This window comes from Triturus cristatus, chromosome 12, assembly GCF_964204655.1.
Source record: "Triturus cristatus chromosome 12, aTriCri1.1, whole genome shotgun sequence".
NCBI classification, from domain to species: Eukaryota; Metazoa; Chordata; class Amphibia; order Caudata; family Salamandridae; genus Triturus; species Triturus cristatus.
In genome coordinates, this window is record NC_140595.1 from 310153605 (window position 1) to 310174541 (window position 20937).

The 20937-nt window shown below is 48.2% G+C and overlaps 1 protein-coding gene across 2 annotated transcripts in view; it reads right to left on the minus strand.

Moving 5' to 3' along the window:
- The window catches only part of RSPRY1 (ring finger and SPRY domain containing 1), a 171679-nt gene that overhangs the window by 60252 nt on the left and 90490 nt on the right, over positions 1 to 20937 (minus strand). For both annotated transcript variants that reach the window (XM_085637997.1, XM_085637998.1), the window contains exons 8-9: positions 6686 to 6817; positions 3572 to 3687 (exon numbers count right to left, since the gene is read on the minus strand). In XM_085637997.1, coding sequence (XP_085494123.1) covers positions 3572 to 3687; positions 6686 to 6817 — 248 coding nt within the window. The remainder of the gene's footprint in view (positions 1 to 3571; positions 3688 to 6685; positions 6818 to 20937) is intronic.

The window sequence follows — 20937 nt, forward strand, 5'->3', positions numbered from 1 at the left end:
AGGTTCTACCATCATCAGTGAACAGTTTCAAGGCTTCAAACGGTCTCTGGAAAGTGCCTTCTTCGACTACGAAGAGGATTTATCCTTAATATGGCACTTTGTTGCTTTTTGTTTTTTAGCAAGATCCCTTATGAGAAGGTTCCATGGAAGGTTATTTAATTTTTTGGAGAGTCCGCTTCGGGGGGGGGGGGGGGGGGGGGGGAGAGTCTCCTTGCATGCCATAGCCAAGAGTAGCATAGCCTTTTGTTCCCCGATTACCTTCAGTTGCATAGAAGCAAAAAGTCACCGGGCATGATGTGGTGTCCCACCATAAAGACTACAAACAGTTTAACAGACCTGAAAAGGAAACCTTCCAGCACCCTCTGCCTGGCTGACGTCAAAGGCTCTACGATAAGATACCGGACATAGCCATTGTTGAAAGCTGAGAATTTAGTGAGTGAGAACTCCAAAAGAGAGCTCCGGACCGTATCAATGAGGCATGGACAAAGAAACTGATGTCAGTGAGCCAGTTTATGCCTAACAAATTGATTACTTTGGTAACGCCTTTTCTGGTACAAACAGCGGATTCCTCATCTTTGAATTTTCCAGATCCTGTTTCATGCCTAGGGAATATTCTAAGTAGTATCCCTGCATGCTGACAGGCGGCACTCGTGGCCCTGCGCTGATGTCGCTGCACCCAAGAGTGACATATGCAGGCCTATACAGACCTCACCTATGCACTCCGACATCAATTTCTTTCTTGACTCTACCATACCTGCAGACACAGAGCCAAAATCAGAATGACTGCCGCCAGTGTGCAGATTCTTAAATTGGGATCTTTTTCAGTGAAAAAAAATAGTTCCGTTCACAGCAAGGGGAGGATTCTAAAGAAATGCTTCACTTCAGAATAGATAACCAAGCAATACCTCCAAGGTGGAGGGTCTCTGAACTGGCTCAAACCAAAAAGTCCTACAGGACTGAGCGAGCAAAGAGCCCTTATAAACTGACCTGGCAGTCCAAACAGCAGTGCTTTGTGAACCTATGGAGTGACGATCATGTAGCCACCTGGCAAATTTGCAAAGGACCGGCACTCCACAACTGCAGTCACAGTAAGACTGGAGTGTGTTGAGCTGGTGTTAATTGGCGATGTTGAATACCCCTACCTTGTCTGCCAAAAGTGCCAATTTGCTTTGACTCTGTCTACTCTAGAGGGACATTGGGTTATGCACTGGAGGGTTATGCACTGGAGCCTTATGCAGGCCTTAGCCTCCGTCCCCAAAACGGTATCACTGAGGGCCTCATTAAAAGGACAGAAAGGCTCCAAAGAGCTCTGATCAGGTTGAAGGACATAGGTTACAAGATTGGTCTAAACCGCTTTGCAAGGAGCTGGAGGTCAAGGTTCTTCCAACCCTCCTCATCACAATAGCAGATGATGCACTCTCTTTAGAAGAAGGGCTTGAAGGAGAGAACAGGACAGTGTCCAGTGAAGTGTTGAGGCCACTAGCAACTTGGAGATCCTCATACCAGTTGCCATCCTGGTATGGTTGACCTATTTCTTCACCTGCATCATAAAGGCCATTATCAGAATCTGTTTTAAGGATCATGTCTTCCAGCGCTGCGACCCCTTTTTCATTTCAGTTTGAAGACATGGGTTAACATATAACAAGTAATGAATAGGTATTTCATCACATTTCTGGCCTGTGATTTTATTCTGTAAATGTCTAATGAATATGTCTGATAAGCAAGAACAATCAAAAACACATTCTGCAATAATTTATTAACTATTTAGTTTAGAATTTAATCCAAGAATGTCGTAAATCTTATGACTGTTTCCCTTCATAATTCTTTTATTTTATCTATTTTAATCACTTGCTTTTAGGCTGCTTTTCAGTTTTAGGTTCTTAAAACACACAGGACCGGTTCCATTTTAGAACCATTCTCCATTTTAGTTAGCCTGCTCAGCATGTTTACCTGTGGCCTAGATAATGGCATGCAGTTTGACGTTAAGACTATGAGGCCCGAATCCATTTTAAGTCGGTCTTCAGAGTTCAAGTTCCTCCCCAAGACCACTCATCCTTCACTCAAATATCGTTTTCACCCAGGCCAAGTCTTTTAGTTATAGCAGTTGGGTTAGAAAGAAAGAAGAAAAAAAACCAAAAAAAAAACCAGAAGGTCGGCCTTCCCAAACTCGTTAATTTAGACTTAATGTTTTTAACGAAAGGAATTCTGAGACCTCTCTCGCACGAGAAATAGTCATTGATGGTCTCTGGTTTAGCGAGGCCTGTAGGTTCACCCAGACTGAACGCCACAAGAGAAGGGGGCCAGCTTAATCATATTATCAGTATAATATGCCCCAAATTCCAGGTGCATAATAAAGGTAGAGCATGCAGGTGAACACCCATGAATCGCCTAAACACCCTATTCGGCTCACCTTGGAAGAGACTACTATTAGAGTAACCACAAATCCCCAAGCCGTACGTAAGCATTGGGAGGCATTTTATCCTCCAAGAGAGGGGCTGCAGGTTGTTTCCCAATGCGGTTAGCCAGATTAAAAATATATACCCCACCAAACTTAGAGATTTCTGGCGAATTTAAGCAATACAGGGTCCCAAATTACCCCTTGCATCCATAACTACGCGAAATATGAAAAATCCTAGGTCTGGTAGACAGGGTGACCTTGTAAAAAAATACGCCTGCATCTTATGTTGCGCAGGATTACAAGCCATGATGATAATAATAATAATAATAATAATAATAATGATGATGAGTGATCAAACCAAGCGTCCCCATCAAAGAAACACATTCTTGAAATAAAATATTAACGCCATTGGGGGTTCTGGAGAGTAAAACAGCATCTGCATATAATAAAAGTGGGACCTTTTTCCAACCAATTGAAGGGGCATCCGAAACTTTGTTAGGCAGGGCTGTGCTACGGTCATTAATGTATGAAAGAAACAGGGGAGCTAGGACACAACCCTGAAGCACCCCTCTCCCTATCTTTAAATTGTCTGTCTGCTCACCTGATGGGCCAAACCTAACTGAAGCTGATTGGCCAGGATTTTCCATAATTTGGATCTACCACACACAGTTGAAGGCACAGGAGAGGTTTGTGTAGGCCAGGCAGATGGAGCAATGCTTTTCAACAGTATACTTGCTGATCAGCATATGCAAGCTTTGTTTTTTCTGAGAGATATTTATCATAATAAATTGTGCTCAGAGATCCTTCACCTAGTTGAAAGTATAGACTGATCATGAATATCACACCATGGAGAAAATCTGCTGTCTAATCAGTCGCTACTGCAGCAGTCATGATTACTGCGCTTAAATGCTAATTATTTGATGTAGGGCTATAGTGTCATCATACCACACACACACCAATGAATAAGCCACTACCAAAGTTTGTAACAGGCACCAAAAAATCCATGATTGAATTTGGTTTATTATGATGAAAATGTTGACAATTAAACCACATTTATATTATTTGTGCCACTGATTTTAATAGAGAAGTCACAAACACTAAACAGAGTATCACACTAAAAGAAGAAACTATTTGCAGCAGACATCTTGTCTTAAAGAACGAATTATTTTTTACCTCCAGTCCATGTGGTGAGATTTTGAGATACTCGCTAACATCATTGCTGTTCAGCATGGCATTGATATTAGAAACATCTACTTTCTCGTATGTGAACTGCCTTCCTTCTTTTAAAACTAAGGACAAAAAAATAGATCGAATTAGAATATGCAGAACAACCGCCTTCTTCATTTCATCTACATATTGTATCACTTGCATTTTAATACAAAGTATTAATACATGACATAAAACATCAACTGAGGGTTATGGCATAGTTTGAATAAAGTATTCTTAGTCCTGAATTTCCAGGAGTAAGACATGCTTACTTATACAAGAAAAAAACTGTGAATCAAGTCATCAATCATTATTTACTTGACTTTTCATTATTATGAAATGTTATGAACAGACAACAGAGGAAAATAAATAAAAAAGCAGGCAAATATTGTGAATACCACCAAGCACAAATCGGTTAGTTTTATGGCACCTTGAAATTATGGTTATAAAGAATGATAGCCACCCGAGTGGTTAGCTTCTTTCAGGTTTTGCCACCCAGAAGTTAAAATGTGGGTTTCAAAAGAACAATAAAACACTGAGAATGTAGATGAGATGGCCAGAGACTCGTGAAAGCAAAGAGTAGAAGCTTGCGGTCAATGGCATGGAAGGCTGCTGAAAGGACTACCAAAATGAGAATGCCTTGTCACAGTCTCCATTGGTAAGAGGTTAGGCTTAGCAGCAATTGTAGTACTTTCTATGCCTTGAAAAATGGATTCTAAAATCATTAATTGCTTACAGAGATACATTTTTCCTGTGGAATTATTTCTAAGACTTTCACCAGTTTATTCCATAGCACGAAGTCAGATGCTCAATAAAGTCTCTTAAGGCTTGGCCATTACTACATTCAAGACTATGGCACTGGCAGCGGTCATGGCAGTGGTGTAATGCATGCCCCATGTGTCAGAGGGACAACCACCCTTCTGGGGGACCTAAATCACTCTAAACGTATGGATAGCTGAGCTGTAAAAGTTTCACGGGCAACTCGCCCCATTCTGCTGGGGGGCCCCCCCATCATTTTTCATTACACCACTGTGTCAAGGTAATGGGTGGGTTTTATCATACAGTGTCAGTGCAACCGACGTTATTTGCTTTCATTGGGAAGAGCGATGCTAGGACAAGATGAGTCCTCTAACACACTACAGATAACATCAGTGACTTTGGAAGAGAACTGCAAGAAAATGAGATTGCAATTGTGGACACTTAAGCTACTGTTCGTGCCTCACTCTGATATCTATCAAAAGAAAGGGCATTTTGCACTATGTTTTAGACTAAAATCTGAACTAAAGGACGGAGTGGATGAGGTAGTTTTCAGGAACTTAAAAATGATAGATATGTTGCTTTTGGCCTGGAAGTACATTAGGTTTAGCGGTTCTGTAGGAGCTATAACAACTGGTGTTGGACTGTAACCCAACACAAAAAGACATCAACTGTTGGAAGAGATATCAGCATTATAGGTGCAGCACTGGTTTTTGCCTTGGGTAATGGCTATTTGTAGCCACAGTAGGTAATGTGAAACGCAATTTCGACAACATATTATCTAGACTTTTTCCAGCATGACATCAAGTAACAGCACTCCTGAGGTCAACAGTATCAAAAAGTTTTGAAAATTACAGCAAATAAGAAAATAAAAATGAGAAAATATATTAAGTGTGCGTAGATGACCTAGGTAATGTTTTGCTTTGCAGCAGGTTTCTCCCGTTTTCTTTTACTGGGACTAATGTGTTCACAAATGTCAGGCCACCCACACACATCAAGCATTCAGTTGGCCCTATGCAAAATGTAACAGTATAGCAAATAAGCAACCAATGTTACTCAAAACAAATGCAATTGAAAAATTGCAGTCAATTACTTTAATTAGGGCCTTCATCTGGATCCTACCTTCCTTTCGATACGAAGGAGTTATCATCCATTGGAGAAAGCATGGGTAAATTTCATGGCTTTTCTTTAAGCCTCTGTTACTAGTTTAGATGGATGTTCATTTCAAAGCTTTCATCTTGAAATTATCTCAAGCAGCAAACACTGTGGCATTGGCCAGAACTACAACAACCCTACTCCCAGCCCGAGGTCTTCAATTCTGCATTGGAACGTAAGAATGATCAATAGGTGATCGATTATGCCAAAGTTCATTAACACAGCACTGGACCAGTTTTACTTTCTAAGCAGAAATTTAATATTTATTTGAAAACACTAAAGGTGTTATTAACATAAGGTCTCTTCTATTTATATCTGCTCCGCTTAAACGGACTTGCAATTGTTGTGTATGGGTAAGGGTGTACAGTAGTGAAGGGAAGACACTGAGTGCATAACCACTGGGAAGTCGGGAGGAAGGAGACGGGCCTCAGACATTTTTATTTTGAGGACCGGGTGTAGCCTCTCTGGCACCACTTAGCTTTTTTGTTTTTGTAGTTGAATATAAGGACCAGCTCACATCTTCACAATAGGAAAAGAAAGAGCGAAACTTGCATAAAAAGACAGTACTTTAACAGACTTGAACATTTTAGTAGCAGCCCTCAGATGCTGGGTGGTGGACTGAGGTGTTGCCATCATTATTGCAGCAGTTGCAGTAGCACAGGGTACAGGGGTGTGAGGGCAATCCAATTAAAAGGTGTATTGTACTACCCAGTCAAACTATTCCAATGCAGACGCTGCTAATTTGCCTTAGGGCTATTGCAACATTTGCTACTATAAGGATAGTGGAGGGGAGATGGGTTTTTCCAGAGGCGCAACTGAAGAAAAAAACAGGTTGTTTAAGTACTTAATGTTTTTGAGATGTTTAGTCTTTAGGTTCGGACGCAATCGTCTTCTCATTTAGGCAATTGTATTCCCCAAATCGATGTGTTGAAGGACGGCACAGTTTGTAAGAGGAAACACCTAATGGGACCTAAACACCCCAATTAAACAGACCTTAAGCGAGAGAATTTAAGAGTTTGACTTGTCAGAGCTATCTGGTAGCTAAATTCTCTGAAAAAGAAATCAAAATCTCACAACTGATCTTCAGAACTGTATTTGCAAATTTGGAATATTCACAAAACCGGAGGCAAATTTAGGTAAGATAATTAAACAACAGAAATGAAATCTTACAGAGATTGTCTAAACTCCATTGGGCACAGAATCCAACTTGGCGTTTTAAGTAGTCAGAGTTATTCATCCATGTCTCCAATCTGAGCAGCTGATCACTTATAGAGGACTCAGAAATCGTTAATTTATTTTCACCTGATAAAAGGAAACAGTAGGTATTAAACATATAATACACAGGTATTTATCAATTTCCATTCACCGTTCTTCATAAAAACATATCAGGAAATTAAAATTAAGAAAGTCCCAAAGAATTTACCTACAATAACGCAGTTGAATATGGTCATGCATATCATTATACATAGCACTCCTACTACTTAAAAATTGAATATTAAAATCACAAATGAACAAGTTTTTCAATATACTTGATATATAAATAGGAATGTCTAGTGGACATCTTCCTCCAAGAATGAGTTGCCTATCTTCGGCAATGCTCTTTCTGGAGGGTACTTTATCGAACCACAGATTCCTCACATTTGAAATTTCCCCCAGGCACAGACTGGTTTGGAAACATTTTAGCAGTTACTACCATGCACACATATATGCAGTTCCATCGGACTCCACAGCTGCCTTGTCCCACCTCTGGAAGTGACAGGACAGTGTCATATTTAAAAGCCACCTTTGCAAATTGACGTCAGCTTACAACCAAGCACAGAGCATCAGTAACAGATTTGATAACTTTGACAACATGGAGAATCTAACATGGAACGCTGTTAACATCTAAAAGTCCACTCCACAGCATGGGGTAGGAGCGAGGGATGTGAGGAATCTGCGATCAGAGGATCCATCAGAAAGAGTGTTACCACAGATAATTAACTTGTTCTTCTGATGGATACTTCTAAACATAGATTTCTCAACCTTTGGGTACAAAATAAATAGCTCTCAAAAGGCAGAGAGTTTGAAGAGTGGACTTTGTACCAGGAACTCCTGCAGAACTGATTAGGCAGAATGATCCTCCCTGTGGAACGAAGAGCCCATACAATAGAGTCTGATGACGGTGTGGACGGATGCCCAACTTGCAGCCTGGCAGATATCCAGCATGGAAACATCTCAAGCTCAATGGATAGTAGTGGCTTTAGCTATTGTGAAATGGGTAAAAAGGCCATTATGAAGCTCCTTCGTGCTGCAAGAAACAGCACCTGTTCATGCAGAGGACAATCCATATTAAAAAGGACCCATTTCTGGTATGCCCTTCTCATCTTTGCACTTTCAAAACTAACAAAGAGTTGGTCATGCAGCATGTGCTCCTTAGCTGCATAGACGTAAAAACTAAAGCTTTTCTTGGGATCCAACTCGTACAGCTTTTCATACGCCTCGGAGATTTGTTTGGAAGAGAAGAAAGCAGGAAGCGTGATTGGTCTGTGACACATGGATGGGTGATACCACTCTCGGGAGAAAGGATGGCAAAATTCACAGTACCAACTTGTCCGGGAAGAAGGTGGAATAGGCAGGTTGTACAGACAGTATCTGCACTTCCCTTATGTGATACAAAGAAATGATTGCACTAAAGAAGACCATGTCAACAACCTCAAAAAACACTTGTGATTGGGTTAAAAATGTATGCATTCTAAAGGACATAGTAGGAAACATGCACATAAGACCCTTCAAAAAACACATTACAACCAGTGATTTGAAAACAAAGGACAGATAAGACAGAGTGCTAACAACCTGCAGCAAACCTTCCTGTGCCAGAGACAAGACAAACTGTAGTACATTAGAAAAAGTCACTTGAACTGGATCAACCAGACAGTTGTTGCACCAGGCTGCAAACGTTATGCAGCAGCCAGAATATATGGATTTTGTGGATTAATGGCAAGGGGCTAAAACCACATCCAGCTCAGCTGGTCCTCTTCAATCTCCGCGCATGCTTGGACTCAGCAGGTGAGAGTACCAGACCTATATTGACTCCAATTTGTGGCTATCAAGATGAGCTAAGCCTTGTACCTCCTAATCTACTTCCGAACTCAGTGAGTCGGAGGCACAAGGAGGAACAAGTAAAGGAGCCCAGATTTCGATGTAAAGCGGAACAAATACCCCACAGGAGCCCTCATGCGGAAATGTCAGAGTGCAAAAGACTAGACAATGAGCATTCCCGGTGGTAGCAAAAAGATCTAACCAAGGCAGACCCCACTGGGAGAAGATGCCTTGAGCTACCTCCAGGATCAGACACCCCTCGCGTTCGATTAGATGACATCTGCTGAGCTAGTCCACCCCGGATTTCAGGGATCCTACTAGATGGTTGACCGGTGTCGAAGCGGCACAGTCTAAATGCCTCTTGGTAAAGGACCCATGACTCCATTCCAAACTGTTTGTTGCTGTATCACATGGTAGTCACGTTGTCAATCAGGACCTGCCCCAGAAGGAGGGCAAAAAGGCATTGAAAGATACTGGAGCCCTCCAGAGATCTCTGACCTCCAAAAAGTCTAGGTGGACTCTCCAGCCAGGATCTGAGGCATGTCACTGCTCTGAGATCTGGGTGGAGTAAAGGAGAACTGCCTGCTGCAAGGCAGGTTGGAATCCTTCATTAACTGTTGAAGGACCCAGGCCACCGCTTGTGGCATACGGATCATGTCAGAGAGGCACCCCCACTGCTGAGCCCATTAAAGGCAGACGTTCCACTGCAAAGTCAGCAATTACTTTGTTGGGATGAATAGTCCTTCACATTGTAATGGGCATGCTACCCTGCGCAGCCCAACTGCACTGATATCTGGATCTCTAATGTGGATTTTTGTTGTCACAGACAAACACACAGCATGCATTAGCGCCATGACATAGGCCGGTCTCACGGACTGTGGTCTTGTTGGACCAGGCGGAGCGCCCAAAGCGCTTTTCTCATAGTGGAAAGACTAATGCCTTTAACAGGAGTTAAGCAGCAAGAGCACCATGGTGGTAGCATTACATGTAGTGATTAGTAGGAATGAACAGGTCCTCTTTAACCTGTGTTACTGGAGTGAGGCCTACAGGCTCACTCATTCAGTTGATGTGTGCTTAACTTACTGTTTGGCCTACAAAGGTTTGGTGTGTAGTCTGCGCTTCTACGCTCAGCCGATCTTAATTTGGCCACTGTAACTCGAGTTAGAAGAGCCAGAGGTGGATGTCACTCCTTCAGTACCATGGCTCCTGTGCTTTGGAATTTGCTACCTGTTTCCATCAGGAAACACTGATAACAATCTGCACTTTGGGAAATCCCTGAAGGCATGGCTTTTCTCCATCTAAATGCCTGTCTTTTTTCTGATAGGTCGATATCAACAGCTTATCCATCAGTAGTGTTTGGAAGCCCTGTTACTGGGGAAGATATGCAATACTAGGGACACTAGGCTGCACAGCTGAAGACGCCGTACATCCTCCGTGAATCAGCTCATGCATCCGGTCCTGAGCTCCCCTGGGGTCACCAAGTAGCACCAGAGAAGCGCTGGCATGGCGAGACTTGATACCGGGGGCTCGCGACCCCGAAGCGCTGCTAGACTCCCGCGCTGAGGACGGTGGAGTTGCGGCTGTGAGCGACGTGGTGCGGCCGGAGGTCGTGGCAAGGGCCGAAGATCCCAGCCGAGCCGGTGGGGCTGCGTCATATCATCCTTCAGAGGTGAGGACTGCGGACCCCCCTGACCCTCCGAAAGTGTCTGTGGTGTTTCTTGCGGGCCCCCACTGCCATTGCACTAAGCTCTGTCCTGAAATCTGATTGAGCTTCCAGTAAGTGTTGGCTGCTGGCAGCATGGCATGCGGCTAAAGTTATTGCCGGAGGTCTGACACGTGGGCATGTCCGAAGACGGCGGACCTGGCACCTCGCGGCCCCATGACAGCAGTATAATATGGTGGGTGCTGCAACAGGGAAACGGTTCTGCATCTGTGCCCCTGGGAGAAACGCTGACCGCCTTCATTTTAGATATAAAAACACGTCTAGAGAACATTTTAAAGGGTCATAGTTTAGATGATATCGCTGGAACGTGAATGCGCAACCTGGATAAACTTTGGGCCTAGCGAACTGTGGAGCAGCTTATCACCCCCTCGTACTGGGTGTAGACGCGGATTTTGTGCTGCCAACGGAGGGGGAGAGACACAGGGGCAGTTCCCCTCGATCGTACGGGGGGGTGCTACCAGGTGAGAGTCGTTGGTGGAGGCCTCGCTGGTCTGTGTGGTCCTCTTACAAGCATTGAGCCAGCTGATGCCAGGTCGTTACGGGCACCCTTACGAGGCAACGCTGAACTTTTGGCAGTTTGTTGAAAACTGAGACAGGAACAGATCTAGCAGTTGTAGAATAATTAGCAAGCTTCTAATAGTCCACGCACCCCTGAGCAAGTGTGATACTACAACCCAGCTGCATACCCCCACAGTCAGAGCATAGAGGCAACGGTGCGCATTGGCAGTGAACGCCTAGTCACTTGGCTTAAAGCAGCTAGACCACCAAACAGTCGGTTGTGGACTCGCTGGGGCTACATTTGCGGTCCCTCCTGCAGCCCAATATTAAGATCTCCAAAACTACCAAGCTTGGGTATTGATAATTGGGCATGAAACATACTGGTGGTCCTATATATACTAAACGACCGTCATCCCTGTGCTGCCTTATGATACATGCCTCACATGGGCCGCCTGAGATCCGGTGCTGGAGGACAGTCGGGCACGCCACCTCCGCCAATCTGATAAGATGCCTGGCGAGTCATCCACGGACGTCATGTTGCATACACTGGACGCGGTGCTGGCCGCAGTTGAAAAACTGAGCACCATAATTGAGCAGACACGGTCCTCACTCGAAAACAAAATTGATATGGTGGCGTTGGACATAGTAGGCCTTGATTTAGAGGAGCAAGCATGGAGGCCCGACTGGCAGCCCTGAGGCCTGAATGCGGTGTTGGATGACGATGCCCCATGGGCGGAAACCAATAACTGTTTGTACTGAACCTTGGCAGATGCCCGGTGGAGCAGTCCTACGCAGCTATAGAGGAGTTTGGCTTTGGTTCACCCCCACGGTCATCACCTACCCAGCCGGACATCGAACATTGTTTTTCACGGTTTTGTCTGTCTTTCACTTTAACTGCTTTGACTACTTTGTTCCCCCTGAAGTACTTTTCCCCCTGCCGGTCTGCCTGACCCTATCTGCATTCCTTTCCCCTGTTTACCTTTCCCCCTCTACCTTCCACTCCCCATAATGTCATGTGTCTTGGCTATGCTACGCACCAATAACATATTGTTGTGTAATCTCATGGTTTTCTCCTATGCCTATACTTGGATCCTGTAACTGATGTAATTTTGTAACCTGTAACTCGCTGATCCTCATGTAAAGCGCTCTGATACCTCCGGGTCTAGCCAGCGCTATATAAAACTCTGCAAATAAAATAAAATGCACTTTATTAATCCCCATAACAGTGGTGCGCGGGACATGAGTATTATTTGCCCTGGGTGTGTGCTTGGGAAGGGTACAATACATGAATCATTTTGAGTTTAGTTTACAGGCCCAACACACTCATGGCTCAGCGAATAATACCCCAGTTAAAATACTTGAATTCAGGAGAGGAAGAAAATATACCAGGGTTAGACCAACAACACCATCTTATAGTGTAAAAGGTCAACAGTAATGAGTTTGTCCTTTCAAAGATTCCTAAAGTTCTTTCAAGTGAATTAAACAGTAGAAATTTAAATATATTAAAGTGCAACCGCAAACAAATATATCCCATTCAAGTTGCTTTCACACAGAATGCTTTATATTTTTACTTTCTCCTGTATGCAGAAAACGGATTTAACCAAAGGGTATGTCTTCAGAATTAGCAAACACGGGTTTCGCACTTAAAAGGCATGCAAGCCATGGGCTTATTAAAGGCTGTTTTCATAACTTTTGATAACCGATAAATGTGTACAACCCAGGTCACTTATATTATTAATCCGGAATAGGGATTCCAGGTTATTAATGCATTCATGTTCCCAGGCGACTCCTCCATCGGGGGAGATTGCTCGGATGGGGTGGGACATGGGAGGGGGTGTGTGTTAGTTATACATGCACTGGGTGTGCATGTGTGCCTGTGACTGGTACAATGCATGAAGGACCATGGGTTCCATTTTGGGAGACCCAGGCCTGTATGCTGAAACATGAGGGAAGGATGTAGAGGAATTCCCTCTGACAGATTTGTGCATTGCTCCATTCCTGTAAGCTGGGTGGGACAGGCTGGAGGAAGGGAGCGTCAGACTCTGCAGTCCACTTCAGAGGATGCTCTTTGATTCAGAGAGAGGTCAAAAGAAAGGAGCTTTGGCACATCTCAGATAAGAAGAAAATCATAAAGGGTAGGACTGAGGCCTTGGGCTAACTTTTTGATACACATAGAACTGTGGCTGGCATACAAGTGCAAACTTTAGTAACTCCCATTGCCTGTTTTGAGGAGCTATCAGCTTTGGTGTCGCTCTTGCTGTGACAGACTGCTTTCAAGAGGAAGAGGGGTAGATGAATGGGCACTTAAAAAATAAAAAGAACAGACCCCGTAAATAAAAACTTAAAACATTTTTTTTAAAAAAATCCGAATCTAAACCACATTTAGTGTCTGGAAATGGACTATAAGAAGGGGAGCTTGAGACATCAAATATTGTCCTATACCAAGCAGCTAGACGGGAGGAAGCTCAGCAAGACTTCTGCCTGTGACCAGGACTGGAGGCTAAGGCCTGCTAGTCTCCCAGCTGGGTGAGGGGACATGGCCCAGGGAATCCAAGGCCACTTTCTTTGAAACCTGGAGCACCAGTGCCTGCCTGCACTGAAATGAAGCGGAAAGAGTAGGAGGAAGCGAGGTCCAGTGGGGAGCCCCATCAAGTAGACTCCCTTGGTGAGGTGTGAGGAGACCGCTGCTGCGCTGATCGGGCTGCTGTCGGTAGGGCCACACCCTGTTCATAGTCGCGAGCCACATCCCTGCTGCAAGGAGATTGTCGAGCTGTGAGAACCATGACCCTTGTGCAGTGGTCAGCTGCAACCCATATGCAGAGGGCTTTGGTGTGCCAAACAGGCCAGAGGCAGTCTGCAGGGAGGATACAGTCACCATGTATGCCAGGTGAGGTAATCGGGAGCAACAAGATGTGCCACCTGATCGACGCACCCTCGCCAGGGAATTCTGGCCACTGTGAGAGCACCTGGGCATCGTCAAAGAGAGGGACCCGCTTCAGGATCATCCCATCATCCCCCTCACCCTCCACCGTGGGACAGATCAGAAACTTACCCTGCAAGAAGGACCCGTAAAGAACCTTCGGTGGAGCAACCATGTGTGAGGAACTCTGCGCCCACCGAGTACAGTCCCTCTGGGCAACCTGCAACAAAGTCACCAGATGCAGCTGCGGTCGCTCAAGCTCCCGCAGATGGGGTGTGCCAGGAAGTTTGCACACTCCAAACCTGTAGGTTCAAGTAAGACTGGTTTTGGGCCAGGGGAACTTGCTTGCTAGTAAGCACCATGGCACTGGAACACTGTTGGCTTTAAAATAGAGTCCGAGTGGAATCTCGGACTTCAAGTGGAGCTTACCCTGGATGCGCACTATAGTAAATGGGGAATTATTGCTAGGAGCCTGGAGGGTGTGGGACCCGGGGAACCACAAAGAAACGCTAAAGCCCTGACCTCTGGGGGATGGTGTGGTTGTTTAAGAATGTCTCTTTTCCCTTTGTGTAGTTAGCTACACGAATGTGGAGCTGTTAGCCCGTGTGCATCCCCGCCCTCCCTGTGTACCCACTACCCCCAAGGGATTCTTGTACTGCTCGACCATTTTACTACCAAGAGTCACATGCAGAAGGGACCCACAGTAGGTAGTTCGAGGACATCAGGAGTAAAAGGTCTCAATCCCCACGGTTAGGCCCAGTAACCTCAGCTTGCCCCGTGGCCCTCTGAATGGGGTTCTGACATGCCTACGAGCCTGAAGCACCAGCAGGATACACAAGGCCATGAGACCAAATGCCAGAGCCATTGGGGTGGAACACAGGATCAAGCCCAAAACTTAGACCATATCTTGAATGTTCCAGACTCTGCAGGGACAGAAACACTTTAAACATCACTGTGTAGAGAACTGCCCCTATTAAAGTGAATCCTCTGCATTGGCTGAAGGTAGGATTTTGGCCCTTTGATAAAAGCCTGTTGGACTGCAGTATGGGTCCTTGAAAGCACATGTTCTGCAAGTACAAGGACAACAATATCTCCAATCTCAGGTGGAAAGAACCTTGGCTAAAGTGAACATCTTGAACTTGGCCTTCCGAATGAAAGTGATCTAGAATCCAAGATGCAAAATCAGCCTTCGCCCCCCTTCCTCTGGCCCTTCTCTCCTCCCAGTTGTTCTTGGGTACAAAGAAGCAACAGGAGAAGCAAACTAAACTTTCTCCGGAGTTCTCCAATATCCTCTTGGAGAGCAAAGACTGAAACGTTTTGGAAAGGAAGAAGGTATGTTCTGCCGAACTGAGTGACAGAAAGGGAAATCATCAACATGGAAGACAACCTTCAGGACCCCACTTGTCAGAGGTAACTGAATGCCAGATGGGCAAGTAAGAACGTATTCTGCACCCTACTGACTGCGGAGGCCTCCTGAAGGGGGAACAGAGAGGCTGGGGAAACAGAAGGCTGGGCTTGCTGGCTCCCCTTCTTCCGCCACCACCACCATGTCTCTTCGATCCTCACAAAGGCCAAAAGTATTGCTGAACGGGCTGAGATTGCTGTCTCTGGTGGCTAGACAGGCCACAGAAGTAAGCCCTAAAGTTTTAGTATGGTTGATGCACAAGTTACTACTTGTGTAACGATATATCTGTAGGAGACATTAGTTAGTGACCGATTCCTTACCTTAGAATATCCCCAGGCATCAGACTGGATCCGGAAAGTTTTTTTGTAGCAGTACCCCTGCGCATCAGAAGCTGGCGTTGTGCGTCTCCGCGTCCGTCACTGGCGTCGTAAGCGCCGAGATGACATCACGGAGACTACTTTGGCGCCACCCATGCGCGCTGACGTCAGTTCTGTACGAGACTTTCCGCGCCAGGGACGCTGAGCCATGCAAGAAACTGAACACTGGTGCCATGAAACTAGGGCCCTGAAAGGGGATGACCTTAACCCTAAAATCAGTTCGCAGAACTGGGAGGATGGGTGGGGCGGTAAGGAATCTATCACCAACTAATGTCTCTTACAGATATATTGTTACACAAGTAGTAACTTGTGCATCTGAACGAGACACGTTAGTGATAGATTCCTTACCTTAGAATAGATACCCCAGCAATACTAACCCCGGTGGTGGGTCTCCGAATAGATTACACCAGGAGAGTACAGAACGGCCAAAGAAGCCGTCTCTCCGGACCCGACTGTCAAGGCAGTAATGTTTGGTAAACGTGTGCAGCGAGGCCCACGTAGCTGCCTGACAAATGTCCTGCAAGGGGACGCCACGTCCCAAGGCAGTAGTGGCTGCAGTTGCCCTGATAGAATGGGCACGCAGCCCCACAGGAGGCTCCTTAGCCAGGGAGTAACATGCTTTGATGCACAGAACGACCCACCGAGAGATGGTATGTTTGTGCACAGCCCAACCTTTTATGGCGCCCCGTAGCCAACAAAGAGCTGGTCATCCACACGGAACTGCTGTGTATGCTTTAGATATAAAGCGAGCGCACGTTTTGGGTCCAGACGGTGGGTCCAGACGGTGGAGCCACTCTTCCTCCCTCGAAGGATGCGGAGGCGGAAAGAAGGTAGGCAAAGTGATGGTCTGCCCGATGTGGACGGGCGAGACCACCTTTGGCAAAAAAGACACCACCTTGTCTGGATGAACAGAAAGGAAAGGAGGTTTGGAAGAAAGAGCCTGGAGCTCACTCACTCTTCTGGCAGAGGTGATAGCGACCAGGAAAGCAGTCTTAAGAGTAAGAAGACACAAAGGACAGGTATGAAGGGGCTCGTAAGGAGCACACATCAGATAGGTTAAAACGAGATTCAAGTCCCATTGAGGCATGATGAACAGCACGGGAGGAAACGTGTACGTAATGCCTTTAAGGAAACGGTTAACAACCGGGAACTTAAAGAGAGAAAGCTGATCTGAAAGCCTCAAAAAGGCAGAGATGGTCGAAAGAGAACATTTGATAGTGCACAGAGCCCTGCTGGGCCAAAGAAAGAAGGAACAGAAGAACTTCAGAAAGGAGGGGCAGAAAGGGGATCCACAGCCTTTGCTGTGCACCATGCCACAAACTTGTTCCACCTGCAGGCGTATACAGTTTTAGTGGAGGGACGCCTGGCTGCCAGAATGACATCACAGACTTCGGGAGGAAGATCGAAAGCGGTCAACTGCAGCCGCTCAATCTCCACGCATGGAGGTGGAGGCTGGACAGGTTCGGGTGGAGGATCGTCCCCTGCTGCTGCGACAGAAGATCCTCCCAAAGAGGTACACGGTTCGGGGGATCAATCGCCATGCTGAGTAACTCTTCGTGCCCAATCCTGAGCCACAAGGATGACTTGGGCCCAGTCGCGCCAAGTCTTCTTCAGCACTCTGGGCAGAAGTGGTAGAGGCGGAAAGGCGTACACTAGACCGCAATTCCACTTGCGACGAAAAGCGTCGCCGAGCGAGTGCCGCCTTGGAAATTCCAACACACAGAACTGCTGACATTGCGCGTTCTCTCCGGTGGCGAATAGTTCTAACCAAGGCTCTCCCCCACTGTAGAAAGAGACCTTGCACCACGTCCGAGTGCAGACGCCATTCGTGATCCATCAAGCACCGGCGGCTGAGTTCGTCCGCCCTGGGGTTCAGAGAACCTGCCAGGTGTTGAACCACCAAGGTAACGCCTTGATGTTCCAGCCATGTCCAGAGATGCAGAGCCTCCTGACATAGGGTCCAGGACCCCACCCGCCCTGTTTGTTGCAATACCACATGGCGGAGGTGTTGTCCGTGAACACCTGCACCACACTTTCCCGAACAGAGGGAAGGAATGCCTTCAGTGCAAGTCAGATCGCCCGCAGCTCTAAAAACGTTGATATGGAGCCGGGACTCCACCGGAGACCAGAGGCCTCTGATCACCGCCTCCCCCAAGTGGCCTCCCCATCAGAGGAGACGCATCCGTCACCACTGTGTGCTCCGGTTGGGGAAGGGAGAGGGATCTGCCATTGACCCAATCGCGATTCGTGAGCCACCACCGCAATTGCCGTGCAGTGCCCTCTGAGATCTGGACATGATCGGATAGGTTCCCCTGATGTAGCACCCACTGGAGCTTCAGGTCCCACTGCAGCGCCCGCATATGTCATCTGGCATGTGTCACCAGCAGGATGCAGGAGGCCATCAGGCCCAGAAGCTGGAGGGTCATCCTGACTGAAACCCGGGACAGAGGCTGAAAGACTGGAATCATAGCCTGAATATCCCGGACTCGCTGCTCGGGAGGATAAACCCGAAACCGCGTCGAATCCAGAACCGCTCCCATGAAAGGGAGCTTCTGAGAGGGACTCAGGTGCGACTTCGGCACGTTGATGGAGAACCCCAGCAAATGCAGTAGGTCGGCCGTAGTCTGAAGGTGGTTGACGACTGCCTGGGGCGAGCCCGCCCTTAACAACCAGTTGTCGAGGTAAGGGAAGACTGACACCCCTGACCTGCGCAGATGAGCTGCGACCACCGCCATCACTTTCGTAAACACCCAAGGGGCACTGGTAAGGCCGAAGCGGAGCACGGCAAACTGAAAATGCTCCTGGCCTACCGTGAACAGCAGGTAAGGCCGGTGGGCCAGCAGGACGGTGATGTGAATATCTGCATCCTGCAAGTCCAAAGCTACCATCCAGTCTCCAGGGTCGAGGGAAGTGAAGACGTGAGTCAGAGTCAGCATTTTGAACTGTTCAAGATGGGACGCAGACCCCCCCCCCCCCCCCCCCCCCCCCCCCCCCTAGTCCTTCTTGGGGACCAGAAAGTAGTGGAATTAACAACCATTCCCTACTTCTGGCCCCGGAACGTACTCGATGGCCCCCTTGGCCAAGAGGGCTGCAACTTCCTGCCGGAGAGTCACCAAGTGTTCCCCCGACATGCAGTGGCATCGAGGTGGCATGGCTGGAGAGGTGGACTGAAAGGGAAGGGAGTAACCCTTGTGGATGATCTGTAACACCCACTTGTCCGATGTGATAGCGAGCCAGTGGGGGAGGTGATGGCGAACCCTGCTACCCACTGGCGTGGGGTGCTCCACAAAGCTTGGATTAGGAAGTGTTGGAGGTAGAAACAGTGGGGTGGAGGTGGACTGCCCCCCCACGCTGATTCCCAGACCGGCCCCTGCGGAAGCCGCGTCCGCGTTGAGGCTGGGTCTGCACGCTGAAGGAAAGTGCCTGGGCGCCCCTGCCTTGGCCACAAAAGGAATGAAAACCAGGAGTGGCCGGGGTCTTCGTGGAAAGACCCAAGGACATGGCCGTGGCCCGCGAGTTCTTAAAAACGCTCGAGCACTGTCGGCCTTATCGCCAAACAGGCGAGTGCCATCAAAGGGCATATCCATGAGAGAGCTCTGGACATCAGGCGAGAACCCAGTAGATCGCAACCAGGCGTGGCAATGCAGCGCCACAGTCATAGAAATCGCCCTGCCCAATGAGTCAGCGGTGTCCAAACCACACCGAATGGCAAACTTAGCCGCATCCTTACCCTCAGCAACCACCTGGGAAAGTACAGCCTGGACCTCCTCAGGACACTGAGGCAACACCTGAGCAACAGTATCCCACAACACGTGGGAAAAGCAGCCCAATAAGCAGGCGGTGTTCACCGACTGCAACCCCAAACTGGTTGAAGAGAACAACCGCTTACCGAACTGTTCCAGCTTCCTAGAGTGCTTCTCCGGCGAAGCCGTGGGAAAGGCACTCTGTGACGTCGAGGCTTGGATGACCAGACTCACAGGCATGGGATGAGTGGTCAGAAACGCGGGGGCGCGGGGCGGTGACGCCTGGCGATATTCTTATCCACAGGGGCCCCCCATGACCGGTCGCGACCAAGTGCCCAACAGGTCGTCGGTGAGGGCGTCATTGAAGGGAAGCAGTGGTTCCGACGAAGTAGACGCCGTCCGGAGCACCTCGGTGAGGAGGTTAATTTTGAGGGCCACCATAGGAAGATCGAGGTTGAGGACCTCAGCAGCCCGACGGAGCACAATCGTATAGGAAGCGCCCTCCCCCATTGTAGGCAGGGGAGAGGCAAACCCCGGGTCAGAAGAGACATCGAGGTCGCCGGCGTCCTCCAGATCGTCCACCCAGTCCTGCTCAGAGTCATACTGACGGGCAAGAGGGTCCTCGGACCCCTCCCAGTCATCCTGCACCTCCGTTGCAGGAGGAACCGGCCACAGCGGTAGAGCCGGAGAAGGGACAAACGGCGCTGGTCGGGCTGGCGCCGTGTCCCAATTTGGATCCCAGGCAGGAACGAAATGGTCCTGGAACCGGGGCAAGGGTGGAACGAACGGCACCCACTGCGGCGCCAGAGACCTCGGGGGTCCGGAGCCAACGGTGTAGGATCCTGTGGCGCCGAAGTTGGATCCACCGGTGGTGCCGACGGGCCAATAGGATCTGGACATGAGACCGCAGGGCCCGAAGGCGCGCCGGCGGGAGCCCGAGGCCTAAAAAGGCAGTCCGTGGGGGCAAGACACTCTTGCACCTGTTCGGGAGTTGCCGACAGACCCGGGTAGGGCGCGGGACGCCCAGGCCCCAAGGGAGCCGCCGGGGCAGAACCCCTGTCCCCCTCGTCCGCATCCAAGGACCGACGGGGGGGGGGGGGGGGGGGGGGGGGGGGGTGAACGTCGGAGAGCGGACACGCTTCTTCGACTTCTTTTTATGTCGTCGCTTACCGGAATCCGAGGGCAAAGACTTGGAGCCCGAGGACCGACGGCTGTGGCCCAGCGAGCGGTCCCGGGAACGGTCGCTGGAGCGGCGTTAGGACGAGTGCCGGACCTCCAGCAGTTTCCGGAGCCGCTCCCTCAAGGCCTTCAGGTCATGGCCCGACAATCCCGGCAGTAGTGGTCGGTCTACAGGCAGTAGAGGCAAACATCATGGGGGTCCGCCACCGACATATTGAGACGGCAGGTCCCACAGGACTTAAATCCAGGCATCCCTACGTGCACCAGGAGAAAAAAGGGGGAGACAAAAGTCGCAAAAGAGTAGTCAAAAAGTGACTAAGGTACATGCTCTATCTGGATCAGCGCTTGCTGGCGCGGAAACAGAATGAACTGATGTCAGCGTCCATGGGTGGCGCCTAAGTAGTCTCCGTGACGTCATCTTAGCGCTTACGACGCCAGTGACGGACGCTGAGCCGCACGACGCCACCTACTGACGCGCAGGGGTACTGCTACAAAAAAC